Raw genomic sequence first — 17,704 nt, 5'->3', positions numbered from 1 at the left:
AGCAAGTGCTATGTCAGAATATATATATGAAAATATGAAAGACAGTAGAAACAAGATATTCCATTCTACATGCTTAGCCCAGTTCAAAACATGCATTGAATATTTATGTCTCTTCTTAAAGATTCCATTTTAATTCACCCMAAAGTTACTAGCAGCACATGAAAGTTCTAAATAAATTTCTTTGTTATTTCATGGGTTGAATGCAGTTTTGCCTTTATGCAACTCCTTTTGARATCAGACAAAATTCCGTAGGCTCACTACAGCTCAAGATTGAATTTTAAGCTGTCTAGCTAAATTATATATATTTTCTATCTTTGTACAAAGGGAGAAAGGCATAGGAACAMTTCCCATGCAACATCCATCCAGAACATTTTCACATGGTGTGAGGACTTTCAGTAATAAAAGGCTAGAAGAAGGCCAAATTTTTGACCACACACATCTCCAAACCCTAAATAGAGTGTCTAGGGGATAAACAAGCAAAACACTCTTTAACAGCCTCACTTTAATATCTATTATGTCCTGCAGCTGTGGCAGTTTTAGAGAGGATATAAAACAGTCATTACCCTGACTTAGGTGGCAGTGCATATTATCCAGCAGCTAAGTAAGGGTGTCTACCCTTCAATGTCTATACCTTTAGTCTTCTTACAGCAGGTCTAGCTGCATATGAAGAGAGAGATGCAGGCAGAGAGTGTGAAAGACAAGTTTTCTGAATATCCTGTGGGCTTGGAAGGGGCCACTTTCCACCTAATGCTCTTGTGTTTTTATCTTTCATGTTATGAATCTACATGGATGAATGAATACACGTTAAAGGTAAATTCTGTTCCCAATAGCTAATACTCCAGTGCTCCCGAAGCTCATTTAAAGAGCTATGCATTTATTCCCTACAGTTCATTAGAGTGCTTGAGCACTGTGGAAGCCACTTCTCACTGATTTATAGGAGACRTTATCGACATTACTTTTATTTAACCTTCAGGAGTGCCTAAATTTTGCTTTCCAGTTGCAAAGACAGACGGCATCTCTCTGTGAAAGAACAGGCATTAGAATTTTCTGGTAAAATTCTACTTTGACAAATCAGTAACTAGCATGTATATTAAGAAATCTAGTTTTAAGTAACCAAGACCAAAAATGTGGAACTCTGACTTACATCTGTATCACAGTAGTTATATTTGAAGGCTGGGCAAGTGTATCTAAGAAAAAAAAAATGAAATGCTTTGTGACAGGACCTAAATTCAGCTAAAGTCTCAAGGGGGATTTATCTGCTATTTTTGTTAAGGAAAACTCGTCAAAAGGAATGCAAGAAAGAAAAGCTTTTTAAGTAAGATGACTCTAATCTACTGGCAGATCAAAATGAAATGCTCTGGAAGCGTATGTACTTCACTACCAAGGGGCCCTTGCAAAGATCTTGTTGCTGCAGACTGGATCTCGGTTCATCAGCTTCCAGTGGCATTTTGGGTTGCAGCAAACAGCAGTCCCCACAGGGTCTGTAGGAAGCAGGGTCTGTTCATCAGTGTGGAAGTTGAACTGTGCATTGGGTCCTTGCTCTGATCCGAAGTTCCTCCAACACTCTGCTCTTACTTGGGCCTTTCTGTTCCCTGTCTGAATCTTCCCACTCAACAAACTAATACCTGTGGATTAACGGTGACTTTTATACAAACCAATTTACAGTAATTGCTTCCTCTTGGGAGAAAAATAATACAGTTGCTAAAATTAAAAGTATCAATTGTTGCTATCCATTTCTCCAGAAATATTTCTTGATATTTTTATAAAGTCATATTCCAGTAGTTTAGCACATAAGAATTACCCTGTGGATACATYACCCACGATCATAATCATTATTCATATGATTAGCTATCTGGCTGAAGACATGAATAAACCTCACAGTATAAATTCCCTTTAATTCAGTAAATCTCCTAGCTCAGTAATGATCTAGCCTGACTAAATTAAGTCAACAGTTCTTATCCTTATAAGCTCTCCTTTTATTTTCTAATATGAATGTTTCTTTCCAGAATGCAAATGAGGATCAGGCTCTGACTGTGTGTAAGTGGAAGGTACAAAAGTTCTGTTTTGGTTACATGATGATTATTGTGTCAGAAGGTAGTAAATAGTATCAAGCACGCACAGTGCATCAACTGATGACAGGGTTTTTTTTACATACTTTCATGAGGCCTTACTTAATGAGTTTGTTTGGGGCGGGGGGACCTTTAAAGGCAGTTATATGAAGCAGTCCCAAAATATTACAAATTCTTAGATTTTGTTACATGGAGGAATCTTTCAAAGGAAATGGCTTTCAGGATTTATAAATAGTCAGTTAACAACTTCTGTTATGTATTTCTGTTATGCTTATAGATAATTTYGGGTTCCACAATAAAAACCCCCAATGTTCTGACTAGAATGGAGGACATGATTTTCTGTTAGAATTTTGGCATCCTCCTCAAGCACCAAATAAGTTTATGAAAAATTTTTTGAATATTAAAACTTATGGAAAATAAACCTGTTTCAGTTCATTTAMCTATAATAATTCCTTTATTCTTGACTTGGTACTGTCAGGCTCTGATAAAGAACAATGGTGGRGATTTTCAGATTTAGAAAGTCAGTGCTTGGGAAAGTACTGAACGTTGAAAAATGAAATATGAGTCTGAGGGAAAATTTTAATTTGCTTTGAAAAATGCTCAGTTTGCGCTAATCAGACTACCCACAGCTTCTTCCATCAGATAGTAAGTCAAAATGTGAAAAGGCCAGGTTAATTAAAATTTAGCTCAAAGCCTAGTTCAAAAGAAAATAAAAGTGGAATTTTTGTTTGTTTACTTGTCTTTCAATTAGGTAGGCTGGCTCAGATGTTAAGAAATTCCAATTACTAACATCAGAAAAACCTACAGTGGCAAATTATAAATGAATCTAAACAAAATGTAAGGTACGATCCCACATTTTTTTGTCCTGGTAAAGTCAACAGCCCTATTCACACTTTTACTGTTTTAACAAACACTCTTTCTGTGCAATAAGCCTCCCTGACTTTGATGGCAGTACAACACAGCAATAAAAAAGCTTATATTTTCTGCTTTCACTAGATGTCTTTCAATAGTATTACTTTGAGCTTTCTCCTTTTAGTGCCTGGAGATACATTTCTCCCATTTTCCAGTGATTTCTTTTTGACTAGGCACCTTGCATGTAAAGTTTCATAAATAGTTCTGCAATAATCCTTAGCAGTTTTATGAAAGATTTTGGTTCAGAGGTTGTATCTTACAACTAGGAAGGCAGTACATTCTAAACATGAATGCAACACCAAGTTACCTCCTTGGTAAAACACTTGGTTTTCAGTGTGTCAAGCAGAACGGAATTGCTGCAGTGCAGCTGCTTTACATASAGCATTGCCCTGTAGCTGAGCAAAATCTCTCTCCACAGCTGAGAGAGGGACCTTAGAAATAGGCAGGGATTTATCACAGTGATTAGTTTTCTCATTTGCATAGGCCAGTACCTACTCACATGTCATTTCTTAAYGTCATTGTTGTGCAATTTCTTTCTTCCTTTTGCTTAGACTGGACCATCCCCTCATTTGAAAGAGCAGCAGCATGAGTTGCTGTGCATGTGAATCTCTGGTGAGCACAAGATTCTGGTGCATGGAGAGTGAACGCAGCCCCTTATCAATAGATATCTGCTACCTTTGAGTACCACTGAGAGCTTCTTTTTCCTTGGGAAATAAGCTCAAATACTTTTTCAGAGATTTGAACCACTACTGCTCTAATAACTGCTCTTGATGACATGACCCATTTTTAAGCATAAAGTAGGCATTTTATGTCAATTTTATTGAACATTGTCCCTTTTCATTTCTTACTTAATGATTGCTCTCATTTATGTAATAAATTTTCAAGGTTAATCTCTTCTACTCTGTGTAGCTAAGACCACAAAGAGCTTCAGAAAAAGTGTGACTAGAAGAGTCTGTCTTTGACTTTCTGAAGTCAAAGGAATTTTTATTCCACTTATTTCTTGCAAATGYAAAACATCTTTGCAAAAATAAATACAAATATGTACTACTTAGTCTTTCTGCATTTATTTTGTTACATTTCCAGTGCATTTCAATTTACTGAAACTACAATTCTTCTACTAAGACTCTTTGCTTAGTCTGCTTTACTGTGTCATCTAGAAAACATTCACAATCAGTGAGCTTGACTGAAGTCTATTTCATTCAATATCTCTTACAACATAACATCTTTGTTTGACACAAACCTGCAGCCTGACAAGATGCCTCTAGTTGCAGTCTGTTGATATATTTTCAATGGACTACTTATGCCAAAAAAAATTAAAAAATAAAAAATAATTCACATGTTCATTTTTATCTTCACTGCCCATCTCCTCTTTGATGGGGAGACATCCGTATTCCCCTCTATCAAGAGTGGAACTGCARCAAGGCATATTGAAACCAACAGGAAGAATATGACAACGCCTCTCCTCACACACAAATACAGTGAAATTCTAGAGTAATGGAGAGAAAAAAAAAAAACACATAAACATTTCTAAACAATTCTACTGTGCTGCTGTGCTATATGGTTTCTTTAAAGCAACTGCATTTTGAAAGTCTGTGAAGGGTACACATAATATGCAAAAGCCACATAGTAAAAAGATTTTTAGAGTAAATTTTAGTATCTTTTTTTCCTATGATGTGGATTATGACTTAGTAAATGGAGTAAATGTAATGGAGAATTTACAATGCAAAAAATTACCCCTCTATATTAAAAGAGGTTTCAGCCCTGTTGCAGCTGATTTGGAAATGTCATATATTAAATGTGGGATTTACCTTGTGATTTTGGGTGAGCTTTGCTGAACTGATTTTTATTAAAATATGAACCTTTTTCTTTTATGGTACTAATAATTCAAGATCACAAGTTTCTTCTTCAGGATTGTCCTATCTGATCTTTTGTTCTTCACATTTTTTAAATAATTTTTTGTTGCTGATGTTTGACTTTCACTAGGATTAAGTTTATCTCTCAGTTAATGACTTTTGCATAATTGCTTATTAAATTCATAAAGACAGCTCAAATCTTGAAGGTTAATTTTATAGAAATAGTCTTTGAGTTTGTTTACAGTTAGAGATAGGTTCTAGCATCTTTAAACCATATCCAGTTACTATGCTATACCAGGTTGTAAAATATGTATCTCTCATCAAAGGGTATCAGGTATAGGATTTTCCTCCCTTCTATACCTTTTGATTTGCACTTCTAAAATAAAGAATTCACACCTAAACTCAAACAAAGATAAATCATTCATGTRCTTGTGATTGAGACTTCAGTGAGGTAAGCTTTCACTCCCACGTCTTCATCTTACATAAGAAACTGGTAGGTGCAAAAACGGTTTATAAATTTAAGGAGTAAATAGTGATTGCATTTTGCATACCTCTGAATCCATTGTAACTGAGCCCATTCATGATCTGTAACTGACAGAGCATTTGATTTGTCTGTTTACTGTAATCCTGTCTGCAAAGTAGTATTTTGCTTGTCGATATTTCTCCTCTCTGTTCTATGTTGAAAAAGTTATCCTCATTTCATTTCATAGAAAATGCAGCATATTTTTTCTCCAAAGCAAAATGTACTTCAGTATCCTTTAGGATATAGATGGCTTAGCAATCAGAAGTTATTTAGATTAGCTGTTGTCTTTGCTTCTCTTTATATCAACTAAAGAGATTTCATAAAAACTAGCCATCCCCTCAGCACACATACAGAAACACAAGAATGACAAGGACTTTATAAACAAAATACCTGTTTTCACATTGAATTAGTTCTAAGAGGAAAATGATATACAGAAAAAAAATAGCARTGACACACTACACCACTAAAAATGTATATATTCACACATTATACTAATAATTTATATCTGGGAACACCATGCTATGTAGACATTCTATGTAGCTGCTGATTCTCTTCCCACTGTGAAGCAGATCAAGCAGAMTTGCAAGTATTATTATTGTTAACAGTAAATGCTGAAACTTGAASTCATAGATCTACTAAGGAAATAAAATCCCATCATAAATAGCTAATAGCAGTGTTTTGTACCTTTTCAACCTCATGAATTGTCATTTTTGAGAAATTGTCCTAACTATAATGACAGTAKGAAAAATAAGGAACATATTTGTAAGTAGTAAATGCAAGAGCAAATCATATGTTCCAGTTCAATGAATAATATATGTATCTTTAAGCCACAGAAAGTTTAAAGTTTAAAATATGCTATACTGTATGGTCACATATATGTGTGGCCAACATTTTAGGAAACCAACGTTTTCATCTCCTGAAAGATGCCTCTCTTAAGGGCTAACCTATTCAAGTTAGCAGAATTAGAGGTCTATTATCATTGTCATCATAACCATTGTTATTTTAATGCAAAGAACAAGATGGCCAAGGCCAACAACTGAGGATTATTCCATAGTAAAACACAGGCTATTACCATCAGATAACAGAACTGGAGAGCAGCTCAGGCCAGCTRCCAGCTGTCAACAACTTTGGCACCAGCACCAGTTTGTCTAAATTATGGCAATGCTGACTTAAGATCATTGCCACTTCTGAGGGTCACTGCAGACTTCAGTGCAGGATTCAGTGCATGATGCTTCAGCAGAGGATCACAGGGGGAASAGCTGGAACATCTCTGGACTTGCCAGTTCTGCTTGACGTGCTGACAGATCTTTTACCTTATTGACCCATCCTTCAGCCACAGGGGAGTCTGAGATCAGCACACATAATGAAAGACATGAAAGGAAATGCCTTTACATATGCAAAGTCCTGCTTGATCAATCATTAAAAGCTAAAGCAGTGTGCCTCCAGCGGAAAAGCACTTTAACTTTAGTTCATGAGCTCTGACTCACTAAATCCAGTGGGACTGTGGAGACATGCTGCACGATACAGGCCACATACTTCACCCAGTAAATGAGGGCATTTATTTTAGCATACCACATGACCACAAAAATAGAAGAAATGTTTAGTATATTTTCAGCCAGCTTAGTAGCAACCGTTACCAAAACAGTATCATTAACTGTGGTGCCTGTTAGATAAACCATGTGGGAAATTGTACAAGATAAAGGCTCAGCTTGAATTAAGTAGTATTCTAATGCTTACATTGCCATTATTATTATTACAATTTTAATGTTATTACCATTTCATTTTAACAATAAAAGCAATATAAAATACACAAAGTATGACTATACCTAAATGTAATGTATGCAGACCAAAATAAGTCTGAAAGTACATCATTCTATAAGAATGGATGCACTACACTATGAAAAAAATGCTTTGTAAGATTCCACTGTGTTCAGAAATAATTTTCCCTGCAGAAATGCAAGCAATGTTACACAGCATCCTTGATTACAAACTTATTCTAGTACAAGCCCCACTAATTAGGAAAAGGCTTCATTAGTGGTGCTTTGGTGGCTTGATATGAAACTGAAGGGAAAGGATTAGGAAATGAAATAGATTGCTTTAAGAAATACATGCAGCATTAGCCATTTTAAATGAAACAACAACATCAATGACAAGATACTAATACAGTTTTAAGATTGCTTAGTCAGAAAAGTTAGTATTTGCAAATCACAGTTTCTGTGTAAATTATAACATTACTATGTTGCATATGATACAATAGTTATGCTAATTTGCAGTGAGGATTGAATAAACACATAGTGTGTTGTTTTGTGAAGATGATAAAATATAGGTATGTATGGATAATTGTTTAATATTTCATGTACAACTCACAAAATAGCCCCATACAGACCCACAAGTTGTGTACTCTTGTGTCCTCATTTCATCAAGTAATCAAGAAGGTGGGCTAGTCAGACAATGCTAAAAGAAACTGTCGCAAGTGGTAACAGGTTATTCTCCATATAGAGACTATGCATATGCATTTACTACTCAAATTGCACCTGCACTTTCCAGTGACCCTAAAACTGGGCTGTTCAATACACCAAATAAAGTACAAAGTAGAAAGGCTTCTCTCTCCTTTTCTCTATTGTATGACTTTGTATATCTTACTATAGGAGGCTTAATGTGAAGCATGAAGGATAAGAGATCTTTTTTGACTGTAGCATAATACCTTMATATGTATAATGCACATAATGTGTTGACTAGCAAACAGAATAGTCTAACAACTGCAAACAGATGTTTTCAGTAAAACAGCATTTTGAGAATATTTTTTAAACTCATGTATTCAGACAATGTATGCGTTCTCTATTATCTATTCCTGAATTTCTGTGTGCTAGACCTCAAGTGTATGTTGAATTGACTTGCCAGCTGATCAGAGAACACTGCTAAGCAAGCCACATCACAATAATTTCAGCTGGACTATCCTGGGTGACTTAYGTAGCACTAGAGGCACTTGAATTTCTTGGAAATGACAAGCTRCATGAGATGTAGTCCTCATCCTATATTTGTAGTACAAGGACAGGAGCCAAACGCAAGTAGTGCTCTATCTAGGTCACTCCTCCACGAGGGATATAGAAGAGAAGTTTATTAATTGAGGTTTACTTTTGGCTGAATGGTCTTTTCAGTCCTGAAAACACACCATAAAATATCTTTTATTTCTTCATTTTGAAACTGCATCTCTTTCATCAATTAAATAGACAGTCAAATAACTGAAATCCTACTAAAATATGTCATTGCATGTATCCTGCAATAACCTCCACAATCCTTCTTCATATTTTAGATTATATAACTTAGAAGTAATTTCAATAACGAATTTACACTCATTTAAATTAAGTGCATATCGGAATTATAATACTATATGCAGGAAGAAACTCACAGGAGCTGTGAAATACTAGCATGGCTGTCCAGCCATTCACTTTCCTAAAAGCTTTCAGCTCACAAGGAATTTCAGTCCCTATAGCTAAAGTGTTTTTCAGTTAAAAAAAAAAAAAAAAAAAGAGAAGGAAAAAGACAGAAGCATGAATCTTATATTTTTTCCAAAAAAAAAAAGAATAATTTATCATATTAGGCCTGAGTTTCATATTAGGCCTGAGTTTCCACGTGAGGTTGCATATTTTCTTCTTGTTAGGCAGTAGCAGACAGCCAGAATTTGGCTACTTTTCTCCTTTCCCCTCCTTTCCTCTTCTCTTCTCTCCTCTGCTTTGGTCTCCTCTGCTCTCCCCTTGCCCTTTTGATGGTTTTGATCTAAGTGGAGAGACATCACTGCTAGTGCTACTTATTAAAAGAAAGAGACATTTCTTGTGCAATGTCCAGTTCCCTTAAAGTTATCATCTCAGACTGCGAGACTGTTTCTCTCTTTTTATGTACATGCAGTGAACTGCACAGGTTTGTGTTGCTTTCATAGAAATTAATGAAAGGTTCCCTCTCTGTGATAATGCAGATTAATGTTGAATTCAACTCATTCTTCACACTATGGCTATTTCTMATACTCATTTTTATAGTCAATAACAAAGCTTTGAAATATTTCTTCTGTTTTATTTTTCCACTGAAATTCTATAAATTAAAAAAAAAATCCGCTTAAAGTCACAGCATTACAATTTGTATAGGCGCTTTGGGTACCTCTCTAGAGTTTTAGGGTTTTTTACTTTGTTTTTGGCTATAGCACTTCATCATGTTCCCCTTACGGACTTAATCCTTGTTAAAGTAATTTGACCATAGAACTGGAGTGAAGGAAACACGGAAAGTGCTTTTTGAGTACAGTAGCCTATATAAGAGGTCCTAAATAAAATTTCCATTAGCCATCAAAGGAGTATACCCTGCCAACGTGTTTCTGGGATGTTTTCTGCAAATAAAAGCTAATAAATAAATTATTATTTTAAATAAATATTTTAAAATAAATAAACTATTAATAGCAAATAAAAAAAAACTTTTTTTTCCTGGAGATAAAAGGACTACTATGCATTTCTGTCCATTATTTTACAATGAGAGCATGCAATCTTTTAATCCAATTACCTTCCTTGAGAGTTGCCTCTATGTAAATGGGATCAGGAGGTGCCTCATCTTTACGGGTTATTATATAGTCTAGATTATATCACAGTAAATGAGATGGTCTGCTGTTAACCTGAGGTAGAAAGGTGGGTGTGCTGGAGGTGAGTAACTTCGTGAAGTGCTATCTGTCCTGACTGCCCTTCTGAGGGGATGCGAAGAGACAAAATAAATAAATAAATAAATTAAATAGATTAGAATGATGGTAGTACAGTTTGACTATCTGTGGACAGCCACAGAAACTTTTTTTTTGTTGTTTGTGGGAGGGGACGAGCAGACGGGTTGTTTTGTTATTAATTAGTGCAGAGAGGAACTGGAAGGGATGAGCACTTACAGAAGCTTTTTGTCTCACATTTGAGTGTCTCACTGTGAGAGTGCTTGGAAGCCTAAGGTAGCCGATCATGTGAAAAATAGGGAAAGAAAGAATTTGCTTTATCTTTATCCCTTTGAGCCATATCTATCCAATCTATCCATTTATCGCTATCTGTATATTTGGAATTAGGATCTTAGGCTGGTAGAAACAACTATCACACCTGTTCCTTTTGTGACCTTTTTAATGTTTTGCTTCAAGTACATCATCAAAGAATTTACATTAATTTATTATGAGAAGCACTATTGATCTCTGTTGACTTCAGGGTTAGACACTGAAGAAGAATTGCCTTCAGTTTAAATAAATCTCAAACAACTCTTCTATCCAGAGGATGAAATAAATGATAGCATGTAATGTATGTGAGCAAGATGAATATGTAGGGGATAGAAGTATAGAGGTAGCCCTGATCTCAGCAGACAAAAGCCTTGGCTAATTTTGTCCAAGACTGTAGTTCTTATTCATGGTAACTCTTGTTATGCTATATCCAATGTTACGTTCTAAAAATACAGAATAAAGAACTTTTGATTGTTTTTCATGAGAGAGTTACAGTCATCTGTAACTGTCTGAGGTAACCCTCTTAGTCACAGGAGCTCTGTTTTAATGGAGTGTAGTTGTTTAAAAAATAATATTTACACCATAGAGCTGTCCCCTCTAGATAACACTCCTGTTACACAGTAGAGCAATAGATAAGCAGTGTACAAATAACTGGCCCCACTAAATATATTAACCAACAATGACAGAAGATTAATGCAGGACAATAATTGTGTCAACTAAGAAAAATAAGTAGTGAAAGTTACAATCTGTTTTCTTAATGCATTTCAGTTTGTCATTCTTTTGTAACAAAATTAGAAAGAAGCACAAAGCAACTAATGCTTCACCTAGAAAAATATATTTCTGGAACGTATATAATGAGAACATTTATTTTTTTAAATYGCTCATATATTTTGTGTGCAAGCATTTCATTGTGACAGAACACAAAGAGATTACCACATATAACTTACATTTACCTAGCCTGTTACATTCAAGACTTCATTCAATCTGTTACTGTCAGGAAGAAACTGTCTAGCTACTGAGGCTTACGGTTGGCGTGATGTAGGAGTAATTCCACATGAACTTAAAAGTACTGGGAAGTGAGATTGGAGTCAGGGTGGCATTAAATTAGACTAGTTAAAATATAATAGGAAAATATCTGTTTGAGTCAACTTGCTTCTTGTGTACTGTACCCCTAGCATTATCCTTTCACTTCTCTGCTACTATAAAACTTACAATTTAGAAGTTAAAAAAAAAGATAGAAATAGTTTAATATCTGAAATAGTTTAATAATATACAGTTAATGCAGGTTACAAAATACTCATAATTAAGAGAATTAGCTATGAGAAGTAGATACTACTCTTTCTACATATGATAACAGAACTATGCTCAAAAATAGAGCATAGAGCAAATAGAGCATCTCTGAACACATCATTGAGTATTGTGATGAGGAGCTGAATCTTGTCTTTGGCATAAGSTTGGGAAATAATGTTTTATATTTTCTGTGGCTTCTGAGGTAGATAGGAGATTGGAAAGATATTTTCCCCTAACTTCTTCCCAGTATATTCACCTGGTTCTGTCTCCTGTTAGTAACAGCCCCTTTCTGTTACTGAGATCTCCAGTGATTATGTGCAATGTATTTCACATCTACTACTGCTGGATGAACTTCAAATGGCAAATCATGAAGTACATAACTAGAGAAATCTAACAGAATTTTCTCATCACAGAAGAGTCATGCAGAGCACTGAACAATACCACAGTCAAAATTTTCAGTCACCAGATGCAAACACAATAATCTGATGAATGTTGTGCATTATTAAACCTGAAAGAAATAGTTGAAATAATGCTACTTGGGTTTTCATTTGTAGAAAAGTGATTATAGCAGAGAAATCCTATTTTTTATGAAGAAATAATGTATGATTAGTTAACATTGTGGGAAAAAAAAAAGATAGAAGCATTTGCATATAGAAGGATTTGCATATACTTAAAATTATTCTGGTATTTTAATATCAGAAAGAGAAATGACTCTTCCAAGGAAGCTGCAAGTGAAAGTTGAAGTAAATCATTCATGGAAGTCTTAATCACTACATATTAAAAAAAAATCCTGACTACTCAGTTTAAATTTGATTTGCTGTTTGATTTGCTGTTAATGYCTTTATTGAAAATGTTTCTTAAATGTGGACACAGAGATGGACACAAAACAAACGAACAAAAAGTCCTGCAGTCATTTCAGGTATTTTTCTTTTTTTTTCTCATAGATCATTTATAGCATGACACAATATTAAATATGAAGCTACCAGAAATTCTGCTTAGTTCACATATAAGCAATAAGATCCTTGAAAAAATGCTGAAGTTTGAAAAAATACAAAAAAAGTGCGTTGCTATTTTGATCATCACAACATTACTAAGCAGAATTTGTAACTCCCTCTTTCTAGTATCCTTTTACATTTTGTCCTATCAGAGTTCAAATTTTCAAGCTATTTTAGTACAGTATTTCCTAATCATCTAATAAGGATCATATTGTGTCACTGAAGAACCAGCTAGTACTAATACAACAGTAATACAATTTACAATAAAAAAGCATTCTCTGTAAAAAGTCAGGGAAGATTTTTTTTTCTAAGAGGTAGTTTCGAATGTGGATACAGACTGAGCACCTTGCACTAATTATTAGTCAGAAATGTTTTAAACCAAAAATTTTTTAAAGATAGAATTCATATGAATATAAYGGTGTTCCTACATGTGAAATGACTTGAGGGTAATGGATTTCTCTCCCTAAATGTGTCATTAGGATGATTTCCTCCTTCTCAAATCGAAATGAATGAGATAAAAAAAAAATCTCCTTTAATTCCTAAAACAGGATATGCCAAGACCAGTAGATTCTGCTTTGAGTTTACTTTTGGGGAAAAAAATGGAATCCCATTGTTAAATATCACTACTATAAATTATTTGATATATATATATATATTATTTGATAAAATCAAATCTATTCCAAAAAGTAATCTCTGCCTAGCTTTGCTATGAGAGTTGGACCTGCCTTGGTAGCTACATGATGACATAAGTTATGTTGTCAAGATAGTTCCATTTCCCCTTTATATTCCTCTTCTATTTTCTCTCTAAACTATCAATTACACTATGGCTTCCACAAAAAAAAAAAAGTTATAAACTTGTATTTACATTTAATCAACAATTTGACACTGTCTTATTACCCCAAAATGACGTTTTTATACCAAAGCACTACAATATACCATTTACTCCTACCATCTTGAGAGTTTGCCATAGTGACACTGATTTGTTCATGAACTGAGTTGATCAATTACATGGTAATTATACCTTGAAGGGCCAACATGAGGAACTAAGAGCAAATCTGACCCTATCCTAGGCTAAACTGATCACAGCATGAAGTTGACAGGGATGGTGTGCAGAGAGCTTTCCAGAATTGAGGTCTCACCATAATATTAGACCAGGTTCCATTTAAATCAGAGACCAAGTACATGAGTTCAAACAGATTGAAGTCCTTCCTCCTTTTCTTCCACACCTTTCCCTCTCATTTCCCCACTCTGAGAGGAAGAAGGAAAACAAAAAACAAACAAACRTGTTTTTGTATGAGCCTTTATATCTTATCAGTATTGTTTTGCAGTCAGCTTTCTAACAAGATTAGGACAGAATCAGCTTAGGCTTGAAGGGCAGCTACACAGCTTGACACTACACTTTTTCACCTTCTTTCTGAATCTTATATTCCTTGCACCAAATAAGGGCTACAGACCTTCTTTTGCCTACGGCTTCAAGTGATGGCTTTAGAAAGAGCCACCTCTTTAAAGGCAGTAGASAGAGTCTTCTCCCCACATTCCCTTATGACTTCATTTACAGTGACACCAGAGAGTTATTCTGCTTCTCCTCAGCCCTTAAGTCTCACCATTCCTGTTCCTTCTCAAAACAAGCTTTAAAGCAGCCAAGGTTCAAATTGGCTCCTTTATGTATTCTTTGGAAATGCTGAGTTTTTCTGCTCCAAAGATTGCAAACTCTAGACCCTATTCTATATTAAAGAGCAAAAAAGTGAAGTTAAATACTAATTCTTTATTAATACAAAAATTTAGTATAAAAATAGTTCATTGTGTACATGCAGGAAGGACAAAGGTGAAACAGTACAATAGCAATAAGATAGGAAAAAAAAGATATGCAATAAGTCAATCCTTAGGATTCCTGAAAAAGTACATCTTTCCAGATTTGTGTTCTTTAATTTTTCTATGACATGTATCTATCTCTAACAAGACTATAAAGTTTCAGCCAGTCACTTGCTGTCCTTTCTAGCATGAGAACAATTAATCTATAATGAGTGTTACATATAGGTAATAATGGCTGATCTTAATACTTCAGTGATTAAATCACTTATTCCAGTGATCAAATTTATTTAGCGRCATTACTTCATCAAGTTGTATAGAAAAGTAAAGGAAAAAGTCATCCAGCCAAGTATTTCTTGTTATTTTCTTTGATTCTCATGCATTTCCATCATGCCCATTTAAAAGACTCAAATAAACTATGATGCAGTCATGATGTACGGCTTTACAGTGTGAAAGACCAAATGAATATATGTTAGGGTATTTTTCAAGAGAGATAATAATGACAGAAGTGAATTTGATTAAAAACTTTAATGTGATTGCTTTGATTCAACTCAAAGCCAGCTTTAACACCAGATAAAACTAAGCTGACAGGCAGCAGTGAACACTGATAGGATTAGTCACTTGAGAACAAGTGGTTCTTTAAGCTGCAAAGCAGGTGAGAACAGCTCAAGTGAGACAGAGCATCAGCTCTGATTAAAGTTGCTCTTCTGCTTGGAAGATAGTGTCCATTAGTATTATGGATTTCTTGTCAATCTCTTCTATCTTCGGCTAAAATCATGCATAGACATGAATGAATATTGTACCTGTGTATTTGAGGTTTAGCCAGAAGACAGACCAAACTAATCACCTTCTTCTGTATAATGGGGCTTCCACTTTGAATTTTAGATCACATCTTGTACTGAACTTTGTTACCTGTGGCTGGTACACAGGCATCTGGTAAAGCATTAGCCACGAAGTCCAAACAAGGGCTGCTACACTTGTATCTGGTTTACCTCAGTGCGAACCTCTGCAGAGTAATCCTAAAGCTAAAATTTATGGAAGAGTATCACATATTGCAAAGTCATTCCATACACAAGTTTCCCTTAAGACAGAAGTCTTCCCCTAAAGAATATATTTTCTAGCAATTCAAGCAGGTCATTTGGATATTTTACCCAGGCAAGTTCTATGAGAGGCATTTCAAATTTAAACAGAATTGCTATGAACAAAGTAAATCATGGTCTAGTCCATAAAAGCAATATACTGTAAGAGACTGACAAATTCTTTGAAACACTTTTCTCCCTCTTGAAGTGGTATGCGCTCTTCATGCACCTGAACCCAGACATTCAGAAGATCCCAAGCCTCTTGMAAACAAGTCTGTAGGTAGTATCTCATCTCAGTGACGAAAGCCAGTTTGCAGGCATTCAACTGTTAGTACTAAAAAAAAAAGATTATCATAATCATCTTCAAAAATATTTATCTACCTAAAAATTATGAGAGGTATTCAGGTCAAGTTTATTTTAAAACAAAACAGAACTACAGAGGATAAAATAAATATTTGCCACTAGAAMTTTAGAACAGCAATAGTTGAATACTTGCTAGCTCCTGCTTAATGTAAAGTCTTACTGTAAGACTTACTTCATTTACTAAAATGACAACACTGGAAATATTTGCAGCTCAAGCTTTGCAGTACCTTACCATTTATATCATAAAAAGTGGGTCAGAGTACTATTTTTAAATAAATTAATTTTATTTAATACTTTAGAGGGAGGAGAAAGGAATTAGTTATTCCCATCATTGTACAAAACAAGTTCTGACTCACCTGCTTGCCGATAGTGTTTTTCGGCCAACAGTTGGTGGAGATGGTTCACAATGGAAGAAGCTTTTTATCCACCAACTTTTATCAATTAATTCAGGTAAACCTGCCAGAAGACAGAAAATGCTATCAGACACTCACTGACTAACAGACTGGCAAAATTCAGATAGCCAAAGAAAGAAGCAATACCATTAAGAGTTTTGTCCTGGTCTGTAACGTTCACAGGATCAGAACAGAAGGATGAACTGGAAGAAACACTGCACTCTGAGTTCTGTCGTGCTGCTCATGGAAGACAAAAAGAAAAAAAAAGAAAAAGCTTTGAGAAAGGACACCAATTCCATGCCAAGGGTTTTCACAGAGTAAATAATATCTCAAAGGAAATGGTATACCCAACAAAAACTTTACTAGACTACAAACACAGGATTTCAACATCAGCTATTTTCACATAAGCAATTGCAGTAAAAACTTTTGTAAGCTCATCTCTCAATCTATTTTTACTTCACTCAGAAAGATGTTGAGATGGAATTTGCTTATCTTTCACTGAAGTTAAAGCTTACCATCAGATATATGCTGCTATCAAAACAGAAGAGTCTAGATTATTCGATCATAAGACAACCACATTTCTATACCTTCCACATGACAGAACTGAAAATATGAYATTCTTCCACTACAGAGCAACACACTTTACCCAAGGATCCTGAAAGAAATTCACTCTCAAACCAGTAACCATTTCTTAAGAAAAAAAGCCAACCTGTTTGTGCTTTGCCTAAACTTACAAAGCAAGTGTACAGCTAGAAGACAAGACTCAGATGAAACATCAACTCAGCAATGTCACACTTTATTATTAAAAAAATAAAAAATAAAAGAATACACATTCTTCCCAATCTATTCTGAAGGGGAATATTAAATGAATAACCAGGAGTAGATGCTTTAAAAACTAAAGCTTGTTGATACAGTAGAAAACTTCAGGATTAGAGCAAGAAAACCAGGCTAAAGACACCCTCATGCCTCCAACCCATTCAGAAGTCACTTGAGCACCTCCCAGCTGCACCCTAAGCTCAGACAAGCCCTGCACACGGCGACCCAGGTTCCCTCCCGCCGAGGCCGGGGGACACTTACTCCTGTAGTACTGGTTCTTGGCCAAGAGGCAGCCGGCGGAGGGCACCGATGCCATCGCAGCGAGCTCAGCCGGGGCACAGCACGGACCTGCGGGGACAGCACTGAGCGAGGGCCGCTCCAGCCTCCACCCCGACCAGGGCACAGAGGCAGCAGCCCCCGAACAGCACCCGCTCACCTGACTCGTTTTGGGGGGGAGACCAAACTTGGCCACGGAAAGGCACCAACTCACAGCCCCTACCTCAACGCGGCACCGAGGGCTCCCGGGCCGCTCCTATATGGGCCGCGGCGCCGGGCGAACCGCCCCCGGGGCGGCGCCAGCCCCGCCGCGCGGCCCCCGGCC

At 35.8% G+C, this 17,704-nt stretch overlaps 1 protein-coding gene across 1 annotated transcript; it reads right to left on the bottom strand.

Moving 5' to 3' along the window:
* Positions 1-14,399: 14,399 nt before the first annotated feature.
* On the bottom strand, positions 14,400-17,604 carry PPDPFL (pancreatic progenitor cell differentiation and proliferation factor like). Its single transcript, XM_026039508.1, has 5 exons — positions 17,540-17,604; positions 17,365-17,451; positions 16,435-16,524; positions 16,252-16,351; positions 14,400-15,866 (listed from the first exon to the last, which is right to left on the bottom strand). Exons 2-5 carry the CDS (start codon positions 17,417-17,419, stop codon positions 15,854-15,856), a joined length of 258 nt encoding a protein of 85 aa, XP_025895293.1. The 5' UTR covers positions 17,420-17,451; positions 17,540-17,604; the 3' UTR covers positions 14,400-15,853.
* Between the last annotated feature and the right edge of the window lie 100 nt (positions 17,605-17,704).

This window comes from Nothoprocta perdicaria, unplaced genomic scaffold (genome assembly GCF_003342845.1).
Source record: "Nothoprocta perdicaria isolate Ctin4 unplaced genomic scaffold, notPer1 scaffold_231, whole genome shotgun sequence".
NCBI classification, from domain to species: domain Eukaryota; kingdom Metazoa; phylum Chordata; class Aves; order Tinamiformes; family Tinamidae; genus Nothoprocta; species Nothoprocta perdicaria.
Note: the sequence above shows the minus strand (reverse complement) of the source record. Positions and strands in the feature narration are given on the sequence as shown.